The sequence below is a fragment of the Helicoverpa zea genome, chromosome 30 (genome assembly GCF_022581195.2).
Source record: "Helicoverpa zea isolate HzStark_Cry1AcR chromosome 30, ilHelZeax1.1, whole genome shotgun sequence".
In the NCBI taxonomy this organism is placed as follows: Eukaryota; Metazoa; Arthropoda; class Insecta; order Lepidoptera; family Noctuidae; genus Helicoverpa; species Helicoverpa zea.
Window position 1 is genome coordinate 719,915 of NC_061481.1, and position 24,507 is coordinate 744,421.

The 24,507-nt window shown below is 41.1% G+C and overlaps 1 protein-coding gene and 1 long non-coding RNA gene across 2 annotated transcripts in view; one reads left to right on the forward strand and one right to left on the reverse strand.

The window, feature by feature from the left end:
• The window catches only part of LOC124644467 (cytoplasmic aconitate hydratase-like), a 59,441-nt gene that overhangs the window by 2,356 nt on the left and 32,578 nt on the right, over positions 1-24,507 (forward strand). Inside the window, exons 2-10 of the mRNA XM_047183832.1 lie at positions 3,623-3,718; positions 11,708-11,874; positions 12,278-12,423; positions 13,043-13,175; positions 15,731-15,857; positions 16,382-16,512; positions 17,952-18,123; positions 22,156-22,256; positions 24,177-24,293. Coding sequence (XP_047039788.1) covers positions 3,623-3,718; positions 11,708-11,874; positions 12,278-12,423; positions 13,043-13,175; positions 15,731-15,857; positions 16,382-16,512; positions 17,952-18,123; positions 22,156-22,256; positions 24,177-24,293 — 1,190 coding nt within the window. The remainder of the gene's footprint in view (positions 1-3,622; positions 3,719-11,707; positions 11,875-12,277; positions 12,424-13,042; positions 13,176-15,730; positions 15,858-16,381; positions 16,513-17,951; positions 18,124-22,155; positions 22,257-24,176; positions 24,294-24,507) is intronic.
• LOC124644468 lies at positions 14,712-15,556 on the reverse strand. The gene is made up of 2 exons (XR_006986070.1): positions 15,383-15,556; positions 14,712-15,283 (listed from the first exon to the last, which is right to left on the reverse strand). It is a non-coding gene; the product is annotated as an uncharacterized LOC124644468 (long non-coding RNA).

A 24,507-nucleotide genomic window follows, 5' to 3' on the forward strand; every position in this document is an offset into this window, starting at 1 on the left:
GGAGGCCTGTGCCCAGCAGTGGGACAATAAAAAGGCTGTAACAGTAACAGTATATACTCAAACTAATATAATGAAGAGGAAATATTGTTTTTTTTGTACCTAAAGGCTCCGAAACTACTATTATTCTTTATTGCACACTTAACAATCCGTACTATATCCCTACTTATATTATAAATGCGAAAGTAACTCTGTCTGTCTGTCTGTTACGCTTTCTAAACCACTGGACGGATTTCAATAAAATTTGGTACAGAGATAGAGTTGACCTTGAGAAAGAACATAGGATAGTTTTTATCCCGGACTTTTGAAGAGTTCTCTTGGAAACGCGATATAACCGAACACTACGCGGGCGAAGCTGCTGGCGGAAGCTAGTAGGCTATATTTTATCCGGGTACGGTTCCAACTGGACACGGGTGAAACCGCTTTAAAAGAGCCAGTGGGTAATAATTTAGGATATGGAAATGAACTAACAAAGTCCAAGTAATAAAATTCAAATATTTTTCACTCATGGACAGTACATTTTTAAAGCAACATTTACAAATACCTACACAGTTTTACACATTCGAAAACTCATTGACATTTAAATATTTATTTTGTGTTGTATAAGAACTAGCTATTTTCAATTCAAATAAATTGGGGGTGTGTCTGTGAACAACTATTGTGTTTTTTCCTTAGTTACAATCTAGATCAGAATACATACCTCCTTGTAGATTCTTTACTCCATTTGCGTAGGCACTTATCTGAAGATAAACAATCTTGGTATGACTTTTTATTTCAAAAGTCATTTGAAAAATAAAAATAAGCGTAAAAATCATAATTTTCCGAGCCTCTTTTACAACTATGTTGGGGTCGGCTTCCAGTCTAACAGCATGCAGCTGAGTACCAGTGTTTTACAAGGAGCGACTGCCTATCTGACCTCCTCAACCCAGTTACCCTGGCAACCCAATACCCCTAGGTTAGACTGAAAGTTAGACAGTCAAACTTATCTAAACTAATAATAATATACTATACTTCGGCCGTTCAGAGAATGCGTTCCTGACACCTATCAGTTAGTCACGACTAGTGATGGGCACAACATAACACTGAGTTCGTTACCGTTCCTTCAAAATGAACCGCCGCATTATTTTAAGATTATTTTCGTTTTAAATTGGCGGAATCATTTGTTTTATATTTTAGTTATTTAAGTGGAAACCAAAAAAAGGTAATATTCATATAATAAAATTGTTTTATTTATTCTTTGTTACAAGTACATTGAATTGAATGTGCGAACAGAATATTAATCAGACTCCGATTTGCTTGAGGAGGTGGTGTCTTCATCATCATCTTCGCCTACATGTATAATTATATTATTATCAATAACAGAATCAATCCTGATATCTCGGTCTAACAAAAGCCGGGTAATCAAATAAAAACAGATCGAAAACACTTGAAAAACGTGGTCTATGCGCACGAAACGACAACGGACGACTGTTTTAGCGTCACAAAATGGCGGCCCATAACGCCATTTGGGGTTACCATTTTTAATCTAAGTATAAAAATGCGGTTTGGTCATAGTTTTATTTTTATATTTCATAAACGTTATAATTAAGTCTTATAGTCCATTATTTTCCAATTCTTAAAAAGAAAATCAAAACGTATTATTTTATATTATAACTGTATAAGAACAGATTACGATACTTGCCTGTTATTTTTAGCACAGCACTACAAAATATAAACCGCTGACATAACCTTGTAATAGCGCAGTATAGATTTAGAAAAATATTGTTTACCAAGTTATTTGACACTCAGTTTGGCACAAAATTATAACATTCATTGATTATTGATATAATAATGTTGTTTTAATGCTCCTCAATTGTTAAAACGGTAAACAACCAGCAAAAATATTTTTATCGTAACTGCAACGCCATTGCAAAGTTACGTCGTCAGTTCAATCGCGACGTGTCAGGAACGCATTCTCTGAATGGCCGAACTATAACGATTTGAAAGACTCTTTCACTGTTGGCAAGCTATGTACACTCTTCCCGAGTAACATAGGCTATATTTTATCCCAGTACGGACAGTAGTTCCCACGGGACGCGGGTGAAACCGCGGGAAACTGCTAGTTCTTTATAATATTAGTATAAATGTAGGTGATCTATTAACACCTTTAGATACAAGCTATCTCTTTTAGATAATGATGTTTTTCACTGAATATTAATATTATGCAATGAAGATGATTCGTATTATTTAATGCAATATCATATTAATATACCGATTTAATCTTATATCAGTCCTAATCTATATTATATATCCAAACTAATATTATAAATGCGAAAGTAACTCTGTCTGTCTGTCTGTCTGTCTGTCTGTCTTTTCTTCACGCCTAAACTACTGAACCGATTTGTGTGAAATTTGGTACAGACATAGTTTGAAACTTGAGAAAGGACATAGTTTTTATTACAAAAAAAAAAAATATTCCGGACATATAGCGCCATCTATTGGTCAAATCAAAAATCTGCTGGTAGTCACTATTCCACGCGAACGAAGTTGCGGGCAAAAGCTAGTCTATATATAATAAAGAAATCCAATTGCTATGTGAATCTATACTATCTATAGGTATCTACTTATATACCTAATAAAAAGAAAACATTTTTGTTTGCACCTTAAAATCTCCGAAACTACTGTATCGATTTGTAAACTCTTGCACTGTTGGGAAGCTACATACTTCCCGAGTAACATAGGCTATATTTTATCTCAGTATGGGCAGTAGTTTCCACGGGACGCGGGTGAAACTGCGGTTATCAGCTAAGGCAGTGGTTCTTAACCTTTTTGACATGAGGGACCACTTTAACTAAAGTTTGTCTTGCCGGGGACCACCTCATCGGTTTACCTAAATTGAGAGTTCTTTGATAAAGAATACAAGTATACTTTATAATTAGCACTCAGTTCTTTATTATTTAGCAAAAAAAACTAAAATTTACAGATTTAATTTAATGAGATTTTTGTGACTGCATTTTTGTAGTCTGTTGTGTACTGCTAATTTCTGTAGTCTGGTTCAGTACTACTTAAAGCTAAACGCATGTCGGCAGTTGTAGGTAAGCAAATGCAAAGAAAGATAAACATATGCCTATGTAGTCTCCAAAAATGCGCGAGCGAAGCGAGCGCGAAACTTTTATCGGACTTAAACCAAATATTACGTAAAGTTTAGCCCAAACGTACTTTTTGTTTGTTGACAAATGCAAAAGTAAGGGCATATAGTTTTTGAATACGCGAGCGAAGCGAGCGCGAAATTTTAATTATTTTTTAAGATTCAAAACCAAAATTACGTAAAATTTTGCGAAAACGCGCGCGCGCATATATAAGTCGATAAAAATAAAGTTAGTTAACGTATAGCAACGTCGCGAAGCAAAGCTTCGCGGACCACTTGGAATACCTCCAGGGACCACCAGTGGTCCGCGGACCACCGGTTAAGAACCACTGAGCTAAGGCTATGAGACAGTGAAGGAATAGTGAGCGCACCTGTGTCTGCGTAAATGATTGTGCACTATAATATGTCCTGCGCAGCTGGCTGATCTCCTTAGAACGGCCGTCGTAACCCATAATTAGCTAGAAGGATTATTATTAATAATTTATTTATCTGTTTCAGCCACAAATAACCCGTATAGCCAGCTCCTGAAGACCATTGAAATTGATGGAAAGCAGTTCAAGTATTACGATGTTACGGGACTCGGAGAGAAATATGGTAAGTTTCTTCATTTTCTTAAGCTGAAAGCCGACCCCGACTATGTTGTCTCACTGGATCCAGCTGAGTACCTAACAGTGTGCCAAATGGAGCAACTGCGTGTCTAACATCTAGCTAGTAACACAGGCAACCCGCCATGTAAGGCCGTCTGACCATTGTCAGACTTTCTGGCTTCTGACTACTACTATTCTTACAAAAGCAACCATTCGTTTTTCATAGGAACCAGTGATATTGGTGCAGCTGAGTACCACTGTGTTAAAGAGCGATTGCTTATCTGACCTCAACTACAGTTACAGTTACTCCTTAGTACTGAAATGAAATGAAATGAAATCGTTTATTTTGCAAGTTGGACATTACATCAGTTTTACACGTCATTTTAAGAACGCTGAACGTCGTTTTAAGAACGTCGGCAGTTCCTAATGACTGATCCCTGAGAAGAAACGCTGCTGAAACAAACTCAAGGGTCATAGTCTCTTTTAAAGTCCAAACATGTTATAAATCAAATAATATTATGTGTGAGTGAGACTACCATTAAGAAATGCCTAAGACGTTCTTATGGTAGCCGGGACCTATATTTAATCTATTTAGACCTATTTACAACAAAATACCAAAACAATTAAAAGAAACCTGCAGCTTCAATATATTTAAGAATAAATTAAAAAAATACTTAATACAAAAATGTTATTACAGTATAAAAGAGTTTTTCGAGGACAGAACGAAACAGTAAGATAATGTGCAATATAAAACCAATTAAATATAATATGTTAAAGTAAATAGAGGTAGTATAAATATAATGATAATAAAATAATAAAGGTATATATAATAATAATAAAAGTAAATATATAAGTTGTACCTAAGATTAACTAAATAGTTTGTAAGTGTAATTGTATTTTAAAATTGCTGCGCCCTAACAGGGTATCATGTATGTACCTCTAAATTATATAACACCTTGTAACACTCATGATTGCAATAAATATTTGAAGTTTGAAGTTTAAGTTTGAAGACCTGCTAATTTAAAGTTCCTTCCGAAACACGAAGGAAATCGTCATGACAAGATGGTCACCCCACGCAAAGCGTGGCTTAATAACCTTATGAACGTTGGACCCGTGCGGCTTATCAGTTACCTAGCAATAATATCTTCTAGATAAGGTAACGGACCTTTTTTTTTCTTTTAACGACGTCAAAAGTCATCAAATGACCCCTCCCGCTGTGGGTTAGCAGCGGTGAGGGAGTGTCAGACTCTTACTGACAGACACCGTCGTGTTCCGTCGTAGGCCTTTTATGTACCAGGGCCGCGGTAACTCTTTAAAACAATCCCGCAGCCCCGGCAGAAGTTACCGACCTACAGCAATGTTTCGAAATTATAATTGTTTAATTAAGTACCTACTTAGCAATAAAGAGAGTTTAAGACTTGCCTACATCTGCGAAGCGGTCATGCTCGAGAAGGAGGAGGCGGAACGCCAGAGAGTACGCACCTCTCATCCCGGCCGCCGCGCTGGACCAGGTAGACACCATGGGCGCCGGGTGTCGCGTGATGACTCCCGGCCACCGTAGGCGTGGGCGGTGAGTTCGGGTGGCTCATCGTCCCTCTGTCTGCTTAGACGACAGACCCGCGTCGACGGCGCGCGTTGTTCCACGCGCTCCTCAAAGAGATGTCAGCAACCCCAGCGGGGCCCAGCAGGGCCAAGGCCTGCCGGGGCTGCGGGTTGTTCGAAAGAGATACCGCGGCCCTGGTACATAAAAGGCCTATGACGGAACACGACGGTTTTTAGTCAGTAAGAGTCTGACATTCCCTCACCGCTGCTAACCCACAGCGGGAGGGGTAATTTGACGATTTTTGACGTCGGAAAAAAAAAAGACTTGCCTACATCTCGCTTTATCTTTTGAAAGATAAATAATGTCATTCAAGCTTATCAGGCATGTTTAAATACTAGATTTAGGCCGCGGATTTACCTGCATATAATAGATACTAGTCGTTCGGTAACTGACTTGAGGAGGTCAGATAGGGCAGTCGCTCCTTGTGGCACACTGGTACTCAGCTGCATCCGGTTAGACTGGAAGCCGACCCCAACATAGTTAGGAAAAAGGCTCGGGAGATGATGATGATGAGTAGGTACTTGTCGGTTCCTAAATACGAGATTCCCACTTAGTGCGGCACTGTTCGGCACACCGCATGTACCTCGTGGTGTACTCGCTGTAGCAAACAGTAACACATTGCGTGCGAACATTACTAACATGTCCGCGACACTGCAACCGCCGCGCGAACACATGCTAGCTGTGGACTCGCGACATAACATACAGACAGACAGCAGTAACTTTCTGACTTATATTATTAGTGAGAATAGTAAAGAGATATTGATAAGCTGTATATATAAATATTTAATTTTATCTAGACGTAGCCTTGATCTGTCATTTGCAAATAATAACAGATGAATATTTGTGTTCTGAACTTGTAAAGAGATATTTTTAACCGACTTCCCAAAAAGGAGGAGGTTCTCATTCTGATGTTCATTAACTTTCTGGGGCTCGTGGCTAAGTAACACGGGTCGATCAATTATAAGGTTAAGCAATGCTTTGCGTGGGGTGACCATCTTGTCATGACGAGTCCCCCTTGTTTCGGAAGGCACCAGAGGTCCCGGCTGTCATTTGAACATCTTTGGCAGTCGTTACGGGTAGTCAGAAGCCAGTAAGTCTGACAACCAATCTTACCTAAGAGTATTGGGCTGCCCGGGCAACTGCATTGAGGAAGCTAGGTAGGCAGTCGCTCCTCGTAAAGCACTGGTACTCAGCTGCATCCAGTTAGAATGGAAGCCGACCCCAACATAGTTGGGAAAAGGCTAGGCAGATGATGAGTTTCATTTTTAAATGAAAGGCTATGAATTGGCCCGTTCATCCAACTATAGATATTTGGTGCTACAATAACAAAATTACTATAGTAGACTCAATAACAATGAGGAATTTAAATTACTTACTATTGACCTTTTGACCCCTAAACGTGGACCCGAAAGTAGCTTATTAAATATACACGTATATCAAGGTCATTTTACAAATAGTTCGGGAAATTTATTGTTGACTAGCCGTTCCCCGCGGTATTACCCGCGCCCGGTGTATTTTTTGCCGCTCTGGTACACGGTGAGCAGTAGCGTCTACCTACACTTGGTATTGGTATACTCATATAAGTTATGCTACCCTGGTACATGGTGAGCAGTTGCATCGAAATTTCGTTATTGGTATACTTCATCATCATCATCATCATCATCAGCCTATCGCAGTCCACTGCTGGACATAGGCCTCTCCAAGTGCACGCCACTGAGATCGATATCATCATATCATCGATTGGTATACTTTACTAAGGTGAATTATGCTGTCCTAGTACTTTACTTTTGTGGTTCTGCGGCATTCCGTAAGTTGGTTTTTGTCTAATCACTCACGTCCCGGGAACCTTACTCGCAATTTTTTTTTCCTTATTTGCTCACCGTTTAGACCTACCCTGGACTACGACAAACATTTTAAAACTAAAATCAGCTCAATCGGCCCAGCCGTTCTCGAGTTTTAGCGAGACTAACGAACAGCAATTCATTTTTATATATATAGATTGTAAAATAGGCTCTGCTATCCTATCATCATCATCATCAGCCTATCGCAGTCCACTGCTGGACATAGGCCTCTCCAAGTGCACGCCACTGAGATCGATTTTCGGCTTCTCGCATCCAGCTCCTGCCAGCCGTCTTGCGCAAGTCATCACTCCACCGTGCCTGAGGACGTCCTACACTACGTTTGCCGAGGCGCGGTCTCCACTCTAGAACTCGTTTACCCCAACGGTTATCGGTTCTTCGGCTAATATGGCCAGCCCACTGCCACTTCAGCTTGCTGATTCGGTAGGCTATGTCGATGACCTTGGTTCTCTGACGGATTACCTCATTTCTGATGCGATCCCTCAGAGAAACGCCGAGCATAGCTCTTTCCATAGCCCGCTGAGCGACTTTAAACTTGTGGACCAGCCGTACCGTCAGTGTCCACGTTTCGGCTCCGTAAGTCATGACAGGTAGGACGCACTGATTGAAGACTTTTGTCTTTAGGCACTGTGGAATCGACGATGTTAGGACTCGACGTAGCTTCCCAAATGCAGCCCAACCCAACTGAATTCTCCTATTCACCTCGTCCTCAAAGTTGTTTCTACCTAACTGCAATGTCTGCCCGAGGTATACATATTTCCGAACAACTTCGAGAACGGCGCCGTGTATCGCAATCGGTTCCGGTAGAACATGTTCATTGAACATGACCTTGGTTTTGTCCAAGTTCATCCGTAGGCCGATGCGTAGAGAAGATTCAGCCAGGTCGTTAAGCATCTGTTGTAGGTCCTGCAGCGTTTCCGCCATGATGACGATATCGTCAGCAAATCTCAAGTGAGAGATGTATTCGCCATTGATGTTGATGCCGCGTCCTTTCCAGTTCAGCGTCTTGAACATATCCTCCATTGCATTAGTGAACAGTTTCGGGGAAATAACATCCCCTTGTCTCACTCCTCGATGCAACGGTATGGGCCTTGTTTGCTGATTCTGTACTTGGACGGACATTGTAGCGGCTTCGTAGAGACATCTCATCACTTGGATGTATCGCCAATCTACTTGACAACGCTGCAGGGACTCCAGAACAGACCAGATTTCAACCGAGTCAAAGGCCTTCTCATAGTCCACAAATGCTAGACACAGGGGCTGATTATACTCTTCGGTCTTCTGTATAATCTGCCGCACTGTGTGGATGTGGTCTATGGTGCCGTATCCGCTCCGAAACCCAGCCTGCTCCGGTGGTTGGAATTCGTCGAGTCTTCGCGCAAGTCGGTTCGTGATCACTCTTGAGAACAGCTTATAGACGTGGCTTAGGAGGGAAATGGGTCGATAGTTCTTCAACTGGGTTTTGTCTCCCTTTTTGAAGAACAGGACGACAACACTCCTACTCCACGCCTCTGGAGTTCTCCCTTCAAACAGGACGGCATTAAAAAGCTTCTGGAGCTCCCCCAGTACGGGCTTACCTCCTGCTTTTAAAAGCTCTGTTGTAATGCCATCCTCGCCAGGGGCTTTTCCATTTTTGAGCTGTCTCAGAGCGATCTCGATTTCGCCACTGCTGACTTCTGGCAGGTCTTCGGTGAAATGGCGTGTTAATGTGGCTCTAGAATCCTCATTTCCGGGATCAGGTCGAGATGCATGCGATGCGTATAACCGGCCATAGAAATTTTCCACTTCCGAAAGGACTGCCGGCACCGAAGAAACAACTTCTCCACTTGTTGTGGTCAGCTTCGTCAAGTGGCTTCTTCCAAGAGATTGTACGAACACCTTTGACCCCCGATTCAGCTCAATTGCTCTTTCAATGGCAAGAGTATTGGAGCACCGGAGGTCGCGTCGTACGTGCTTGTTGATCTCTTGGTTTAGAGCCCGCTTAGCTGACGAAGTGACAGGCGGGTTTTCACGTCGTTTCTTCATAAGCCCTAAAGTCTCTTCCGAAAGCTTTGATTTCTTGCCCTTACGCTGCATGTTACAGAATCTCGAACCTTCCTCCCTGAGGATCCGAACCACATATTCGTGGTTCTGGTTAACGTCTGTTGTGGTTTCCACGGCGGCAAATCGGTTCTCCAAATTTGACTGGAACGTTTCGGATCCTGTCATGTTTTGGAGCAGTGTTGGTCGGAGCCTGGCCTTCATCAGACGGAAACGCTCGGCCTTGAAGTTGATATTCAGAGAGCCTCGGACAAGTCGGTGATCGCTACCGGTATTAAACCTATTGATCACGGAGACGTCTCTGAATATGTGCCTCTTGTTCGTCATGATGAAGTCAATCTCATTTTTTGTCATAGTGTCGGGGCTTTGCCACGTCCACTTCCTTTGGGGCTGCTTTTTGAAAAAGGAGTTCATCAAAAAGAGCCCCTCGCGTTCGAGGAAGTTGACGAGCATTTGCCCCCTATGATTCCTGCTTCCAAATCCATGGGATCCTACTGCCGATTCGCCGCAAATCTGTACTCCCACTTTAGCGTTAAAGTCCCCCATGACAACGGTGTAATGGGTCTTTGTAGTGAAGTGGAGGGCCCTTGATATATCATCAAACATATCCTCCACTTCATCGTCTGAATGTGTCGAGGTCGGTGCGTACACTTGCACTACCTTGAGGCTATACCTGTCGGTGAGCTTTATGATAAGGTACGCTACCCTGTTCGACACACTAGACACCTCCACAACGTTATCAGCTAGGGACTTATTAACCAGAAACCCATTGCTATCCTATAGTAATATTGTAAAGCTGAGGAGTTTGTAGAGCTCAGGAAATAGTGGTCTGAATTGAAATATACTTTCACTGTTGGGATGCTGGATTATTTCCGCGCCCCGAGTAATATCTGTCTGTACGTACTAATATTGTAAAGCTGAAGAGTATGGTTAAACGCGCAAATCTTTGGAAATAGTGGTCCGATTTGAAAAGATCTTTCAGTGTGACATTTATTATTGAGGAAAGGTTAGAATACTTTTTATCCAATTGCGGGAAGTAGTTATCTCTGAAAGTAGGTGAAACAAATGGTTAAAGTCATAACGAAGCTGAATATTTTTTTATTTTTTTTTCTCAGGACGTAGTAGTCCGACATAAAAAAATATTTCACTGTTAGAAAGCTAAACTATCCCCTAGTAACATCCAAACTAATATTATAAATGCGAAAGTAACTCTGTCTGTCTGTCTGTCTTTTCTTCACGCCTAAACTACTGAACCGATTTGTGTGAAATTTGGTACAGACATAGTTTGAAACTTGAGAAAGGACATAGGATAGTTTTTATTACAAAAAAAAATAAAAATAAAATAGGGTATTTTAGTCTAGATGAGAAAAAAATTAAAAGTGTATTACAATGATTGTTTAGAGGAAAAGCAATCGGGAAATGTTAGTTTCACTTCGTAAGGTACATAAATATATTTTTTATTGCAGTTTAAAGTTTTTAGGTTTTTTTATCTGTCTTTGAACACTACGAAATGTCGCCGCCATGCTAATGACGTCATTACGGTAGTAAACAAAAGTGTCAGTTAAAATTTTCAATACATATCAAAATATGTATTACTGACAGCTGAAGTTTGTTTACTAACGTAATGACGTCATGACCAAAAAACAATCATGGCGTCCGTTGTGTGCCGCGTTTTCGCGAAATACGCGCGAAATTTGAAATTATGATAAAACAATTAATTTATATTCGTACATAACGTGAGAAAAAAAATATTTTTTATTTTTTAGAGATATATTAAGACTAAAGGATTTATTTAAGATAAATTTCAAAAATGCATGTAATACCCTATTATTCCGGACATATAGCGCCATCTATTGGTCAAATCAAAAATCTGCTGGTAGTCACTATTCCACGCGAACGAAGTTGCGGGCAAAAGCTAGTAGGCTATATTTTGCCCGGGTACGAGAAAAACTTCCCATGGAACGTGGGCGAAATCGCAAGTGGAGAGAGGTCTTTGACACTGCCAAACTCGTCACTGTCGTTACGGGTATTTTAAACTGCGAAATACTGTGTATCAATCTTACTAAAGGTTATCATATTATTATGGTAAAATTTTTATGGAGGTCGCACAGGTCACTCCATGCGTAACATTGATATCAATTGTTTTAAATTGTTAGCAGTGGGTAATAAATATTCTTAAGTTAGAGAGGTTTTAAAAATACGACGAATCGCTTCGAGAAAAGGAGGTAGGTATAGGTATTGCCTTTGCGTTTTCCTTGGCTCGTCTTGGCGACCATGAAGCTAAGAAACTACTTCCCTCGTCCGGATAATATACAGCCTATGTAACTCCTTCAGTTACATAGGCTATACAATATTGTAGCTTCTTAACAGTGAAAGTATTTTTTAAGTCCGTTCGGTGTTTTCGAAGCTTTTAGGGTAAAAACATACAATAATATTTTTATTTCAACCTTAAATCCAACTTCAAATATGCTCAAAACCCCATCTTCTCTACCAGACCGCCTGCCCTACTCCATTCGCGTACTCCTGGAGTCATGCGTGAGGAATTGCGACAACTTCCAAGTGCTGGAGAAGGATGTGAACAACGTCTTGGAGTGGGAGACTAAACAGGCGTCTGAGGATGCTGTTGAAATTGCTTTTAAGCCGGCCAGGGTTATATTGCAGGTGAGTTGGGAATAATAATGTCATTTAAACGATACTATATAATCAGATTTTTATTTCGATTAATTTTTAATGCACAAAACATTGATGATGATGATGACCTGACTTCGGCTGTTCACAATAAGGAGATCAGCCAACAACAAGACACAGGTGCACTGACTATTCCTTCACTCTCTGCGCACGATGGGACGACAATCCGACACCACCGGAGAGAGATCACAAGCAGGCCCGACATTTACGTGCACGGGTGTATCAATCACCAACTTCCAGGCTCCGGGCTGCTTTGTGAAAGTTTCGAAAACCCACAAACGCAGCTGGCTAATCTCCTTACATAAGAACAGCCGCCGCAGCTGATAATCGGCTAGGAGGACATCATATCATATCTATATATCTACCTTCTCCCCAGGATCTGACAGGAGTTCCAGCAGTAGTAGACTTCGCAGCCATGCGTGATGCTGTAAAGGAACTGGGAGGTGACCCTCAGAAGATCAACCCTATATGCCCGGCTGATTTGGTCATTGATCACTCTGTGCAAGTGGATTTTGCTAGGAGGTAAGAAAAAAATGTATTGTCATCGGAACTCAAAGCGTGTGCAAAATTTCATCCTAATCGAAGACCGGGAAGTGGGTCAAATTAAAATTCCAAGAGTTTCTTACATACATAGTTACAAGTGAAGCTAATATAAGCGTGTTAAGAAACTTCTAGAAGTCGGTGTTTAGTGGATGCAGTTGTATTTATGTGGTCACCGATTTCTAGACCTCATCATCTTCCAAGCCTTTTCTCAACTATGTTGGGGTTGGCTTCCAGTCTAACCGGATGTAGCTGAGTACCAGTGTGCCACAAGGAGCGACTGCCTGTCTGACCTCTTCAATCCAGTTACCCAATACCCCTTGGTAAGATAAGTTGTCAGACTTACTGGCTTCTGATTACCTATAACGACTGCCAAGGGTGTTTCATGACAGCCGGGACCTACAGTATTATGATTTTTTTTTAAATTTCTATTTATTAAATACTTAGCTGTTTCTCGCAGTTTCATCCGCGTTCCAGGGGAATCTGTAATCTGTGTAGTCACAAGTAGTTTCCGGAGCCAAACTAACAAAAAAAAATTCCTCTTAATTATATTGATATAGATAGACTGTTCAGTGTTCATATGTATTTTTTTCCTTCACAGCCCTGATGCCCTCAACAAGAACCAAGAGCTGGAGTTCGAGAGGAACAAGGAGCGGTTCCAGTTCCTCAAGTGGGGGGCGCAGGCGTTCGACAACATGCTCATTGTGCCGCCCGGCTCTGGTATTGTGCACCAGGTCGGTACAAGCATCTGCGTAGCCTGTTCATCATGTCAGGAGTTGAGAGGAACAAGGAGCGGTTCCAGTTCCTCAAGTGGGGGGCGCAGGCGTTCGACAACATGCTCATTGTGCATCAGGTCGGCTCTGGTATTGTGCACCAGGTCGGTACAAGCATCTGCGTAGCCTGTTCATCATGTCAGGAGTTGAGAGGAACAAGGAGCGGTTCCAGTTCCTCAAGTGGTGCCACTAGGGTCTGGTATTGTGCACCAGGTATATAAGAGCATCGGTACCTGCTGCCAGCTACATATGTTGTTGAGTACCAGTGTCTTATATGGAGTGGCTGCCACGCCTTCTCTTAAGCAAAGGTATCCTAGGTTTTATCATCTACCTAGTCCTTTCATCTGCGTAGCCTATTCATCTTTGGGGTAGCCTTTTCCTAACTATGTTGGAGTCGGCTTCTAGTGTAACAAGATGCAGCTGAGTACTTGTCTTTTGTACAGGTACCTACTCAATCCATTTACTTGGGAAACATATAGACATACTAGCTGTTCCTAGCATCATTTGGGAACTACTCTACTCACTCCGATAAGGCCTCTGCCTCAAATTTAGCGGGCAGCGGGGCGGCGGCGGCGGCGGCGGCGCGGGAGCGGCAGGATCTTACGCGTATAATGAAATGGACCGGCCCTCGCATACAGCGGCGCGGGAGCGGCGCGGCGGCGGGCAACGAGCGGTGCGCTCCAGTCAAGCGGTGACCGCCCGCGTTGGGCGTCTGCATTGTAGGCATAGTGTTATACATTTTTTTTGTGACGTATCAAAATGTCTTCGGACGTGCAAGAGCTAATTATTTCGGCCATCTTTGAGAGGACACCCATATGGAACAGCAAACACAACAGAACACAACACGACACTGCTATATTGCCGCGCGATCTGCCCGCTAGTTTCGAGAACAGGTATGCGTTGCCCGCCCCGCTCCCGCGCCGGCGCCGCTGCCGCCCCGCTGCCCGCAAAATTCGAGGCAGAGGCCTAAAAGTCAACTTGTAGCCTATCTCAATAAATGGGCATTCTAACACTCAAATAGTTTTTCAAACCAGTGCATTTCCTTAGATGAGAAGTGACAGAGCCTCTGATCATTTTTTTTGCTTTAAAACATTAGTACAGATTTTGGTCAATATTTATGTCTTTAATTATATTTTATCTACATTTTATTTTACCTTTGTTTAAAAAGAAAAAAACACGTTTGGCCTTACTACAAAAACTTAAACACCTGGTTTACACTTGTCTAAAAAAATTGTGGCTCCAAAATGAACCATATGTCAACGTCATAATTTGTCATTTTTTTTAGACAAGTCTTAAACTGACGTTAAAAAGTTTTTGTGGTAAGACGGTTTGTCTTTAACCTTTAAGTATGGACGTGTTTTTTTCTTAACACTACTGCGGACGTGGAGTCTCACAGGCTCCTATATGCACACACTCTTTTTTTGAGAATTTGATATAAGGTTGCTTTAAAGCTGATTGGATATTGAAGTTAAGGGATTTAGCAATAAAATAACGTGCTTATGTAATCAACTTTTATTAAAAAAATATATAAAAATGTGAAAAATCAAAAATTATGGCACTTTTAAGTCTAAATTTACTTAGGCTACATTTTTAGATATTAAAAACAGTCAAACTTATTACTATAACAAAATTAGTCTTTTTTTCTTAAAATATAATACATAAGGAACCAAAAACACAAAACACCTAATTCAGGTAACTAATACAAAAAATATTGACAACAGTCTAATAACGCAAATTTATTGACAGTCAGTGCACAAACGTCTAGAACATTGGAGACACACAGATTTCTTGCATCCAACACAAACATAGGTATATCGATCTTGGTCCTGATCTTCATCACTGGCACTCTCATGATTTTGTATTAGTTCGGACTCCACTATAAACAAACCTTCAATATTCTCTTCATTGTCAGACTGATCCATAGCTAACAACTCACTCACTTCTTGTTCGAAAGTTGGATCTGCGACACGAAAATTTTTTCGCGCAGGGCTTTGAATAGAACCCGTAGACGGTCGTTTTGATTTAGAATTACCGGCATTATTTATTTTTGACATTTTGTACTACAAAATCTGAAATAAACATAATCGCCCTTATAAAATATACTATATGACAACAATGGACGTGTAGCCTGACAGGCTCCAGTTAATTTTTATATGGTTATTACTCACGTGACATTCACCGGACGACACAACCTCCACCCTCGTTGGTAGTTTGGCAACTAAAACAAAAGCTACTGAGCCGCTCAATCACGGGGAGCAGAGGGAAATAGGCGAAACTATGAAAACGTAAACATTAAGTAGCCTGTGAGACTCCACGTCCATACTTAAAGGTTAACTTCAATTATATTTCAACCGTCTTAACACAAAAACTTTTAAACGTCAGTTTAACACTTATCTAAAAAAAAATCAGATTATGACGTTGAAATAAGGTCCATTTTGAAGCCACACTTTTTTAGACAAGTGTTTGACACATGTTTAAGTTTTTTTAGTAAGACCATAAATCTTTTCTTTTCCCAGGTGAACTTGGAGTACCTAGCTCGCGTAGTATTCAGCTCCGGGTTGCTACATCCTGACTCGGTTGTCGGCACTGACAGTCATACCACCATGATAAACGGGCTTGGTGTCGTCGGATGGGGTGTCGGAGGTCAGTTTATACATTGTTATGTATTTATTATTTGTACTAATATAAACAGGAAAAATACATATTTGTTTGTAATGGATAAACACAAAAAGTTGCGAGTAACATGGACTACAATTTATCCCGGTACGGGCAACGCGGGTGCAACTGCGGGAAAACGGCTATTCTTCATTATAATCAGTCATTTAACCTGATGAAGCTGAGTAGCACTGTGCCACATGCAGTGACTGCCTATCTGACCTCAACACGATACTCCTTAGTAAAACTGGTTCTTTAGACTTCCTGGCTTCTGATTACCCGTAACGACTGCCAAAGATGTTCAAATGACAGCCGGGACCTACCAATTCATCGTGCCTTTGAGAAGCTCACCTACTAAAAAGAGTAACCATGGAGTTTCTTGCCCGTTCTGGAATGGGCAACTAGAATCAAACGTATCTATATTTTTGACGTTCATAAGTGCTTGTAAAGGCCTAAATGAAATAAAATTATTTGACTTTGACCTGTATATGATTTCTTTTTGTACATTCCAGGAATCGAAGCGGAAGCCGTAATGCTGGGACAAGCAATCAGCATGCTGCTACCGAAAGTCGTCGGCTACAAGTTAGTGGGAGAGCTGAACCCGCTCGCGACTTCCACTGACACTGTGCTCACTATTACTAAGGTTAGTGTTTTGAAGTCGTTGGCTTAAGGTCACTGATGTGAATGATTTGCCAGCTTCTGTAGTTGATAAGTAATAGATTTCAAATAAATAAGCTTAGCTGTTCACGAAAAGCAGATAACTAATTTATTTTTATTTTGAAGCCTGCGTCTTAGGAAGTCGATATCTCATGAGTACCTACTGCCAGCGACTTCTGCATTAATTTTGGTTTTCTAGGGAAAAGTTTTATTTTGAAGTTGATAAAAAGAAAATTATTTCGAAATAGATCCCACTCACTCAGCGATCTCAAAGAAAAACAAACATCCACGGTTACGCATTAATAATATTAGTGTCATCTACCTAAATATGGCACATAAGTATTCCTAGAAACACGTACAGGTAAACCCACAAGAATCACCTAGTGTTGTAATAAAGGTGAATGGCAGGCTTGTATGGGACTTTCGTACCGCTAATAAAATTTCGTGTTTTGGGATATTTTTTGTTTTAATTGGTGGGTAATATGATAGACAAGCCCTTTGTAAATTCTTAGATTTTTAGAACTTGGGAAGTAAAAGTTATAACCAGTTTTGTTTTTTAAGGTTATGTACTACAGTGTACCCATGCAGGTTGTTTTACCTAGGCACATAAACATATTAAACATTGTTATGGTAATAAAATAAATGTTCTACCTAGCTTGTCTCTTAATCAACAGCAAATAACTGAACAGAGACTGAAAGATTTTCGTTACCTGTCAATAAAATAATTGCCAATACAAAAAAATATTGATGGTGAAAATAATTTATATAATTAAATTGTTAATTATTAAGATAGTATGCAATAATTATTCATTTAAAGATATAATAAGTAATTGGTTAATAATATTTACTGTTATTTCTATTTTTAAAAATTATTTATCATTTCGAGCCTCGAATTACTTGAATCTTTTAATTGGTATAATTAATTAATCCGGAGTTCTAAAAATACTACACTAACATGAAAATAAATAAGATACACACACAATAAGATAAGAATATAACATATTAATATATTTCAGTTTTTTTTTTAGTAATAAGTATAGATTTAATAAAACTAAACTAGGTAATAAATAAGTACTGCAAACCTCTCCTACCTCTTTATGCTGTGCCCTACCGGGTCCATATTGTTTCCAATATATTGTTTAAACTTTATAAAAATACCACCTGTATTACATATGGAACGCAAATAAAGATTTGAATTTGAATTTGAATTTAAATGGCTTAGTAGCCTTAATAATTGGTACAAATTCTATAACTGAACAACAAAAAAAATATGCGGTACGTAATCTGCCGTTCGCCTTTATTCTTCTTATGTCCCAAGTAAGCTAGAAAGATTTCTTTTGAAATAAGCTGTACCTTTCCCATTCTTGTTTGTATTGTATGTACAGAAATTGATAAATAAATAAATAATTTTCCCAATTTCCACAGCATCTCCGCTCCCTAGGTGTGGTAGGCAAATTCGTAGAATTCTTCGGTCCCGGCGTCTCAGCGCTGAGCATCGCCGACCGAGCGACAATAGCCAACATGTGTCCCGAGTTCGGTGCCACGGTCGCGCACTTCCCCGTCGACGAGCGCTCGCTGCAGTACCTGAGGCAGACTAGTGAGTGATGATCGTCACACTTCATCGTCAAAACTATCACCACTATCACACTCCATCATCATACCCACTATCACACCCGCCATCACACTATATCACACTTGTCATCACACTTTATCATCACACCCACTATCAGACTTTATCACACCCACCATCACACTTCATTACTATTATCATAATGAATATCTTTGAGAGCAATAGTAGCGTATCCTAGACCGAGCATTATCACACACACCATCACACTAATCACACCTACCAACACTATATCCCACTCCCTATCACATTTCAACATCACCACTATCACACATACGTTATACACTCGTTTCAATACCTTTCCGATTCCTACCAGTGACCACACTTCATCACACCCGCAATCAGTCTTTATCACATCCAATCTCATACTTTATCACCACCATGGTACATCACGCATTCAAGTTCCTTAAAAACATGATGATAATTTCAAGGGTTTGCAGTGAGAGCATAAAAAGAGATAATAATAAGATTTTAAATATAATAATAAAATAAATATTGAAAAGTCGTGGTGGCCTAGTGGGTAAAGAAAAGTCGTGGTGGCCTAGTGGGTAAAGGACCAACCTCTCAGAATGAGGGCGAGGGTTCGATCCCAGGTCAGGCAAGTACCAATGCAACTTTTCTAAGTTTGTATGTACTTTCTAAGTATATCTTAGACACCATTGGCTGTGTTTCGGATGGCACGTTAAACTGTAGATCCCGGCTGCCATTGAACATCCTTGGCAGTCGTTACGGGTAGTCAGAAGCCAGTAAGTCTGACACCAGTCTAACCAAGGGGTATCGGGTTGCCCGGGTAACTGGGTTGAGGAGGTCAGATAGGCAGTCGCTTCTTGTAAAGCACTGGTACTCAGCTGAATCCGGTTAGACTGGAAGCCGACCCCAACATGATTGGGAAAAGGCTCGGAGGATTCGGAATAAAATAAATATTGCGGCTGTTGCTGCATGTCGTGTAGCTAATGTCAAATTCCCTGACAGTAACAGAGCTACACGACCAAAATCAGCGGTACCAGCTTGGCAGTGCAGGATTGAGCGTCGTATCGAGGGGGCCAGAGTACTCATCGGCAAACTATATTGCTTCAGGGAGGGTAATACCCGACCACGGGTGATGCGCTTTGTGAGACGTGCATTCATGGGGACTGGACTCAGTCCTCATGAATATATGCCGCGTATCGCGGAGCGCATCGACTTCCTGAAGCAAAAAGTCTGTGCATGGGCTAGCCGTATTCGAAGGTATAAACGACGGGTAGAACGTTACACCCAGAATCGTATGTTCCAGAGTGATCAAAGATGGGTATATAGAACTTGGGAGCGACCTGAGCAATACGTGATGGACGGGAGCCGGCCGGATGATGGTGCCACAAACACGTTTTGGCGCAACCTCTGGTCGACGCCCGTATTTCACGAGGAGGGTGACTGGACACGTGATGTTGAACGGAAGTGTGAACAAATACCAGAAATGGAGGAGGTCAATATTACCTCCTCCGACGTAGCCTGTGCAGTTCGTCCGATGCAAAACTGGAAATCACCAGGACCGGATGGACTGCACAATTTCTGGTTAAAGTGGCTGCAAAGTTCACACCCCTGTTTAGCATCACAGTTTCAGTCATCCTTAGAAGCCGGGTCGCTCCCACAGTTTCTAACAACAGGAGTTACCCATCTGCTCCATAAATCAGGCAGTACCGCGGAACCCAAAAATTATAGACCGATCACTTGTTTACCGACGGTCTATAAACTTCTTACATCTATTTTGAGATTAAAAATAAACCAACATATTGAAAAATATTCAATTATGTCAGTTTCTCAAAATGGATGTAAGAAGGGGTCCCGTGCTACTAAGGAGCTGCTCCTCACTGATATGGTCATCAGCCAACAGGTTCGACGATCCCGAAAGAATTTGTCGACATGTTGGATAGACTATAAGAAGGCCTACGACTCGGTCCCCCATGCATGGCTTAGGAGGGTACTGGAGTTGTATAAAATAAATACAACTCTACGCGCCTTTCTTGCGTCATGTATGGAGCAATGGAGAACGGTTCTTCACTATCCAGGATGTAGACAAATTGAAGGGACCGGCGATCCTATTAAGATCGAGCGGGGAATATTCCAGGGTGACAGTTTGAGTCCACTTTGGTTTTGCCTGGCCTTGAACCCTTTGAGCACATTGCTAGAGGGTTCGGGGCTGGGCTATCCTTTGCGGAGAGGGGGTCAGGTTATATCCCATTTGCTTTATATGGATGATCTGAAACTGTTTGCCACTACAGAACTGCAGCTGATGAAGCTACTGAAGATCACTGAAAATTTCAGTAGTTGCATCAGGATGGAGTTCGGTGTGGACAAATGTGCAGTCATGCATGTAAAGCGAGGGGGAATTGTGGAATCTGAGGGAGTACAACTCTCAGATTCCATAAACCTGAGATCACTCTCCGCAAACGATACATATAAATACTTGGGTATGGCGGAGGGGTTAGGCATCAATGTGGCTGTCATGAAACAGTCATTACGGGAGCGTTTCTTTGGCCGCCTGAATAAGGTCCTAAAAAGTTCCTTATCAGGCGGCAACAAGGTTCGCGCCTATAATGGTTGGGTCATGCCAGTCCTGATGTACTCCTTCGGCATACTCAAATGGACTCAAACTGAATTGGATGCCTTGGATAGGAGAGTCCGCACACTGCTGACCGCAGAACGAATGCATCACCCACGATCGTCGGTGATGAGACTGTACATCCCACGGAAATGAGGAGGCCGAGGCTTTTTAAATGCAAAGACGCTCCACAACCATGAGGTGTGCAGTCTCAGAGAATATCTTTTCAAAAGCGACGTGGGTATGCATCGTGATATGGTAGCAGTGGACAAAGGACTCACCCCGCTATCGTTGGCAAATGAGAACTGGCGCAAATCTGTGGTACTAACTACCCATGATCGCAAGGGGGTATGGCAGAGCAAACAGCTACACGGACGCTTCTTCGGGGCTCTTCATGGCCCCGATGTAGACTTCAATGCGTCCGTAGCTTGGCTACGCTTCGGTGACCTATTTGGAGAAACCGAAGGGTTTGTATGTGCAATTATGGACGAAGTTATCCTTACGAATAACTACCGGAGATATATCGTGAAAGACGGGACGGTTGACATATGTCGGGCATGTCACCATCCGGGTGAGTCTATCAGACATATTATATCTGGTTGTTCTCGTTTGGCTAATGGTGAATATTTGCACAGACATAACCAAGTGGCCAAGATTATCCACCAGCAGCTTGCTCTGCAATACAACCTTGTAGACCTTGAGGTACCGTACTACAAGTATGCGCCCGACCCAGTTCTCGAAAAGGACCATATCACGTTGTACTGGGATCGATCTATCATCACTGACAGGACTATTGTAGCCAATAAGCCTGATATTGTGGTGATAGATCGATCAGCGCGCCGCGCGATGATAGTCGATGTCGCCGTTCCGCATGACGAGAACCTTGTGAAAGCTGAGAAAGAGAAACAAATAAAGTATCTCGACTTAGCGCACGAGGTTGTCGCCATGTGGAGTGTCGACACGGCTGTTGTTGTGCCGATTGTCGTTACGGCCAATGGTTTAATAGCCAAGAGCCTCGACGAACACCTCAGGAGGCTCTCGTTGGGCGGCTGGATCAAGGGACTGATTCAGAAGGCAGTACTCCTTGATACGGCACGTATTGTGAGGAGGTTTCTGTCTCTGGGACCCTAACCACCGGTACCTTGGACCCTGTGCCCGATATCGGAGGCAGCCTATTTTTTATATTTTTAAATGTTTTTTATTTTTATATTTAATATTTAAAAATGTAAATTATATACTTGAAAATAAATAAATACCAAACTGTAAAAAATAAATATTTTCCTCCCACAAAATGCATTTTTTAATACAATATTAATGTTATTATCAATATAGAACGTACAAGGATTTCTGGGTGTCAGGAAAAAGCCTGATGATGAATTTAAAGTAAATATATCCATTTTCAAACAACAATATTCTTCCCGCAGACCGTTCAGATGACAAGATCGCCATCATAGAAGCGTACCTTCGTGCCACCAAGCAGTTCCGTGACTACACCAACCCTGAACAGGATCCTGTGTTCTCTGAGGTATTTATTATATTAAAATTTTTTATACATAACTGGCACGCGGTACGTGCTTCGCTGCGTATTATGTCCACCATTTTGTTAGGACAATGTGATAAATGAAGAACCGCTCAACCGATTTTGTGCAAACTTCACATTAACTGTCTATTAAATAGTCTGAACAAAGCTAGATCGTTCTTGAGTTATAAAATTACAACGAAAAGTGGCATATTTTATATTTAGGAAGCTATGCTGTTCCCCGCGTTTTCGTCTGCGTCCTGTGTGAAGTACATACTAACGATGATGGATAAAACGTAATAATCACTATAGGTTCCAGCAGCTTTGGTAAGAAAGGGCAACGATAGTTCCTTTTGCATTTATAATACATGTTACCCGGTAAAAGCATAGCTTATTTTACTCTGAAAGAGTATTTAATCCAACTGCGAAAGAATTTATCTAATCGGTTCAGCTTCGATTTGAGAATCGATTTGAAAAGAAGAGGGATCACAATCCATACAAAATTGCCCCACGTCCTATAACAATGTGACGTATCTCAAAAAAAAGATAAAAATGTTTAAAAAAATATGGCATACTCTCTAATTCATTTTTTTTACACCTTCATACGAAAAAAATGCTTAAATAATTATTCAGGCGCTGTTATGAAAACATCGTTCATAGAACTATGAATGGACTATTTTATTAAATTATTTTTTTGTTTGATAGGGTATACCTCACAGGTGGTCCTATAATCATCAGGTCAGGATCTGATGATGGAAACCCTGAGAAATTCAGGGCAACTTTTGAAAGCTGTAGGCATGCGCAGGATAAAAACTTGATTATAAGATGTATGTCTTATAACACTATGCAACAGTGAAGATTCGGAGCTAACCTGATGATGGAGACGAAAGAAGGTCGAGGGAACTCGATAACTGAATATGTAAACTACCTCGTGTTTGGGCTTGTATTATTTGTATTGAATAGACCTTTGCAACAGTGGAGGTTTGGAGCTGATCCGATGATGAAGACCAGAGAAGGTCGGGGGGACTCGACAACAAAACATGTACCTTTCAAAAGTTGCCCTGAATTTCTCAGAGTTTCCATCATCAGATCCTGACCTGATGATTATGGGACCACCTGTGAGGTATACTCTATCAAACAAAAAAACAATTTAATAAAATAGTCCATTAATAGTTCTATGAACGACGTTTTCATAACAGCGGCTGAACTATTTTTAAAGCATTTTTTTCGTATGAAGGTGTAAAAAAAAATGAATTAGAGAGTATGCCATATTTTTTTAAACATTTTTATCTTTTTTTTTGAGATACGTCACATTGTTATAGGACGTGGGGCAATTTTGATCCATCTTCTTTAGCTGACATCCAAACTAATATTATAAATGCGAAAGTAACTCTGTCTGTCTGTCTGTCTTTCTGTCTGTCTGTCTGTCTGTCTTTCTGTCTGTCTGTCTGTCTTTTCTTCACGCCTAAACTACTGAACCGATTTGTGTGAAATTTGGTACAGACATAGTTTGAAACTTGAGAAAGGACATAGGATAGTTTTTATTACAAAAAATAAAAATAAAAAATAAAATTTATTACGGACATACAGTGCCATCTATTGGTCAAATGCCGAGCTGCTCCTATGCTCCGTAGATAGATGGCGTTAATCGCGCAATGGTGTCATTACACGTGTTCGGTTCATGTTATTGTTTTAATTCATCCTGCGGGAGCGGGAACTTCTCAAAAATCCCGCGAGATCGGGAACTATGTGGGTAAAACCAAAAATCTGCCGGAAGTCACTATTCCACGCGAACGAAGTCGCGGGCAAAAGCTAGTAAGCTATATTTAATCCAGATATATGAAGTTTTGACGTATAATATCTAAACCAAAAGTACATATTACTATAGTACTGCAAGTAAAATAATATCGTAACTGATAATTCCAGGTGGTAGAACTAGACCTGTCGACTGTAGTGACATCTGTGAGCGGTCCCAAGCGGCCGCAGGACCGAGTGTCTGTCTCCGTTATGAAGAAGGACTTCCAAGAATGTTTGACTAACAAGGTAAGGTCATATCTTTGTTTAGATCGCACCAAAGTTAATGGCGGCCCGACAAAATACGGTTTTCTGCATAATTTACTCAATAGTAACATTAGTGGCTCCTATGGTCCACGCGGGGTTATAGGTCGCTCGCCTCGGAAAAACAGTTTTTTGCATAATTTACTCGTTAGTGTCACGCGAGTGTGCGGGAGACGTATCTGTCAAAAGCGACGTTACA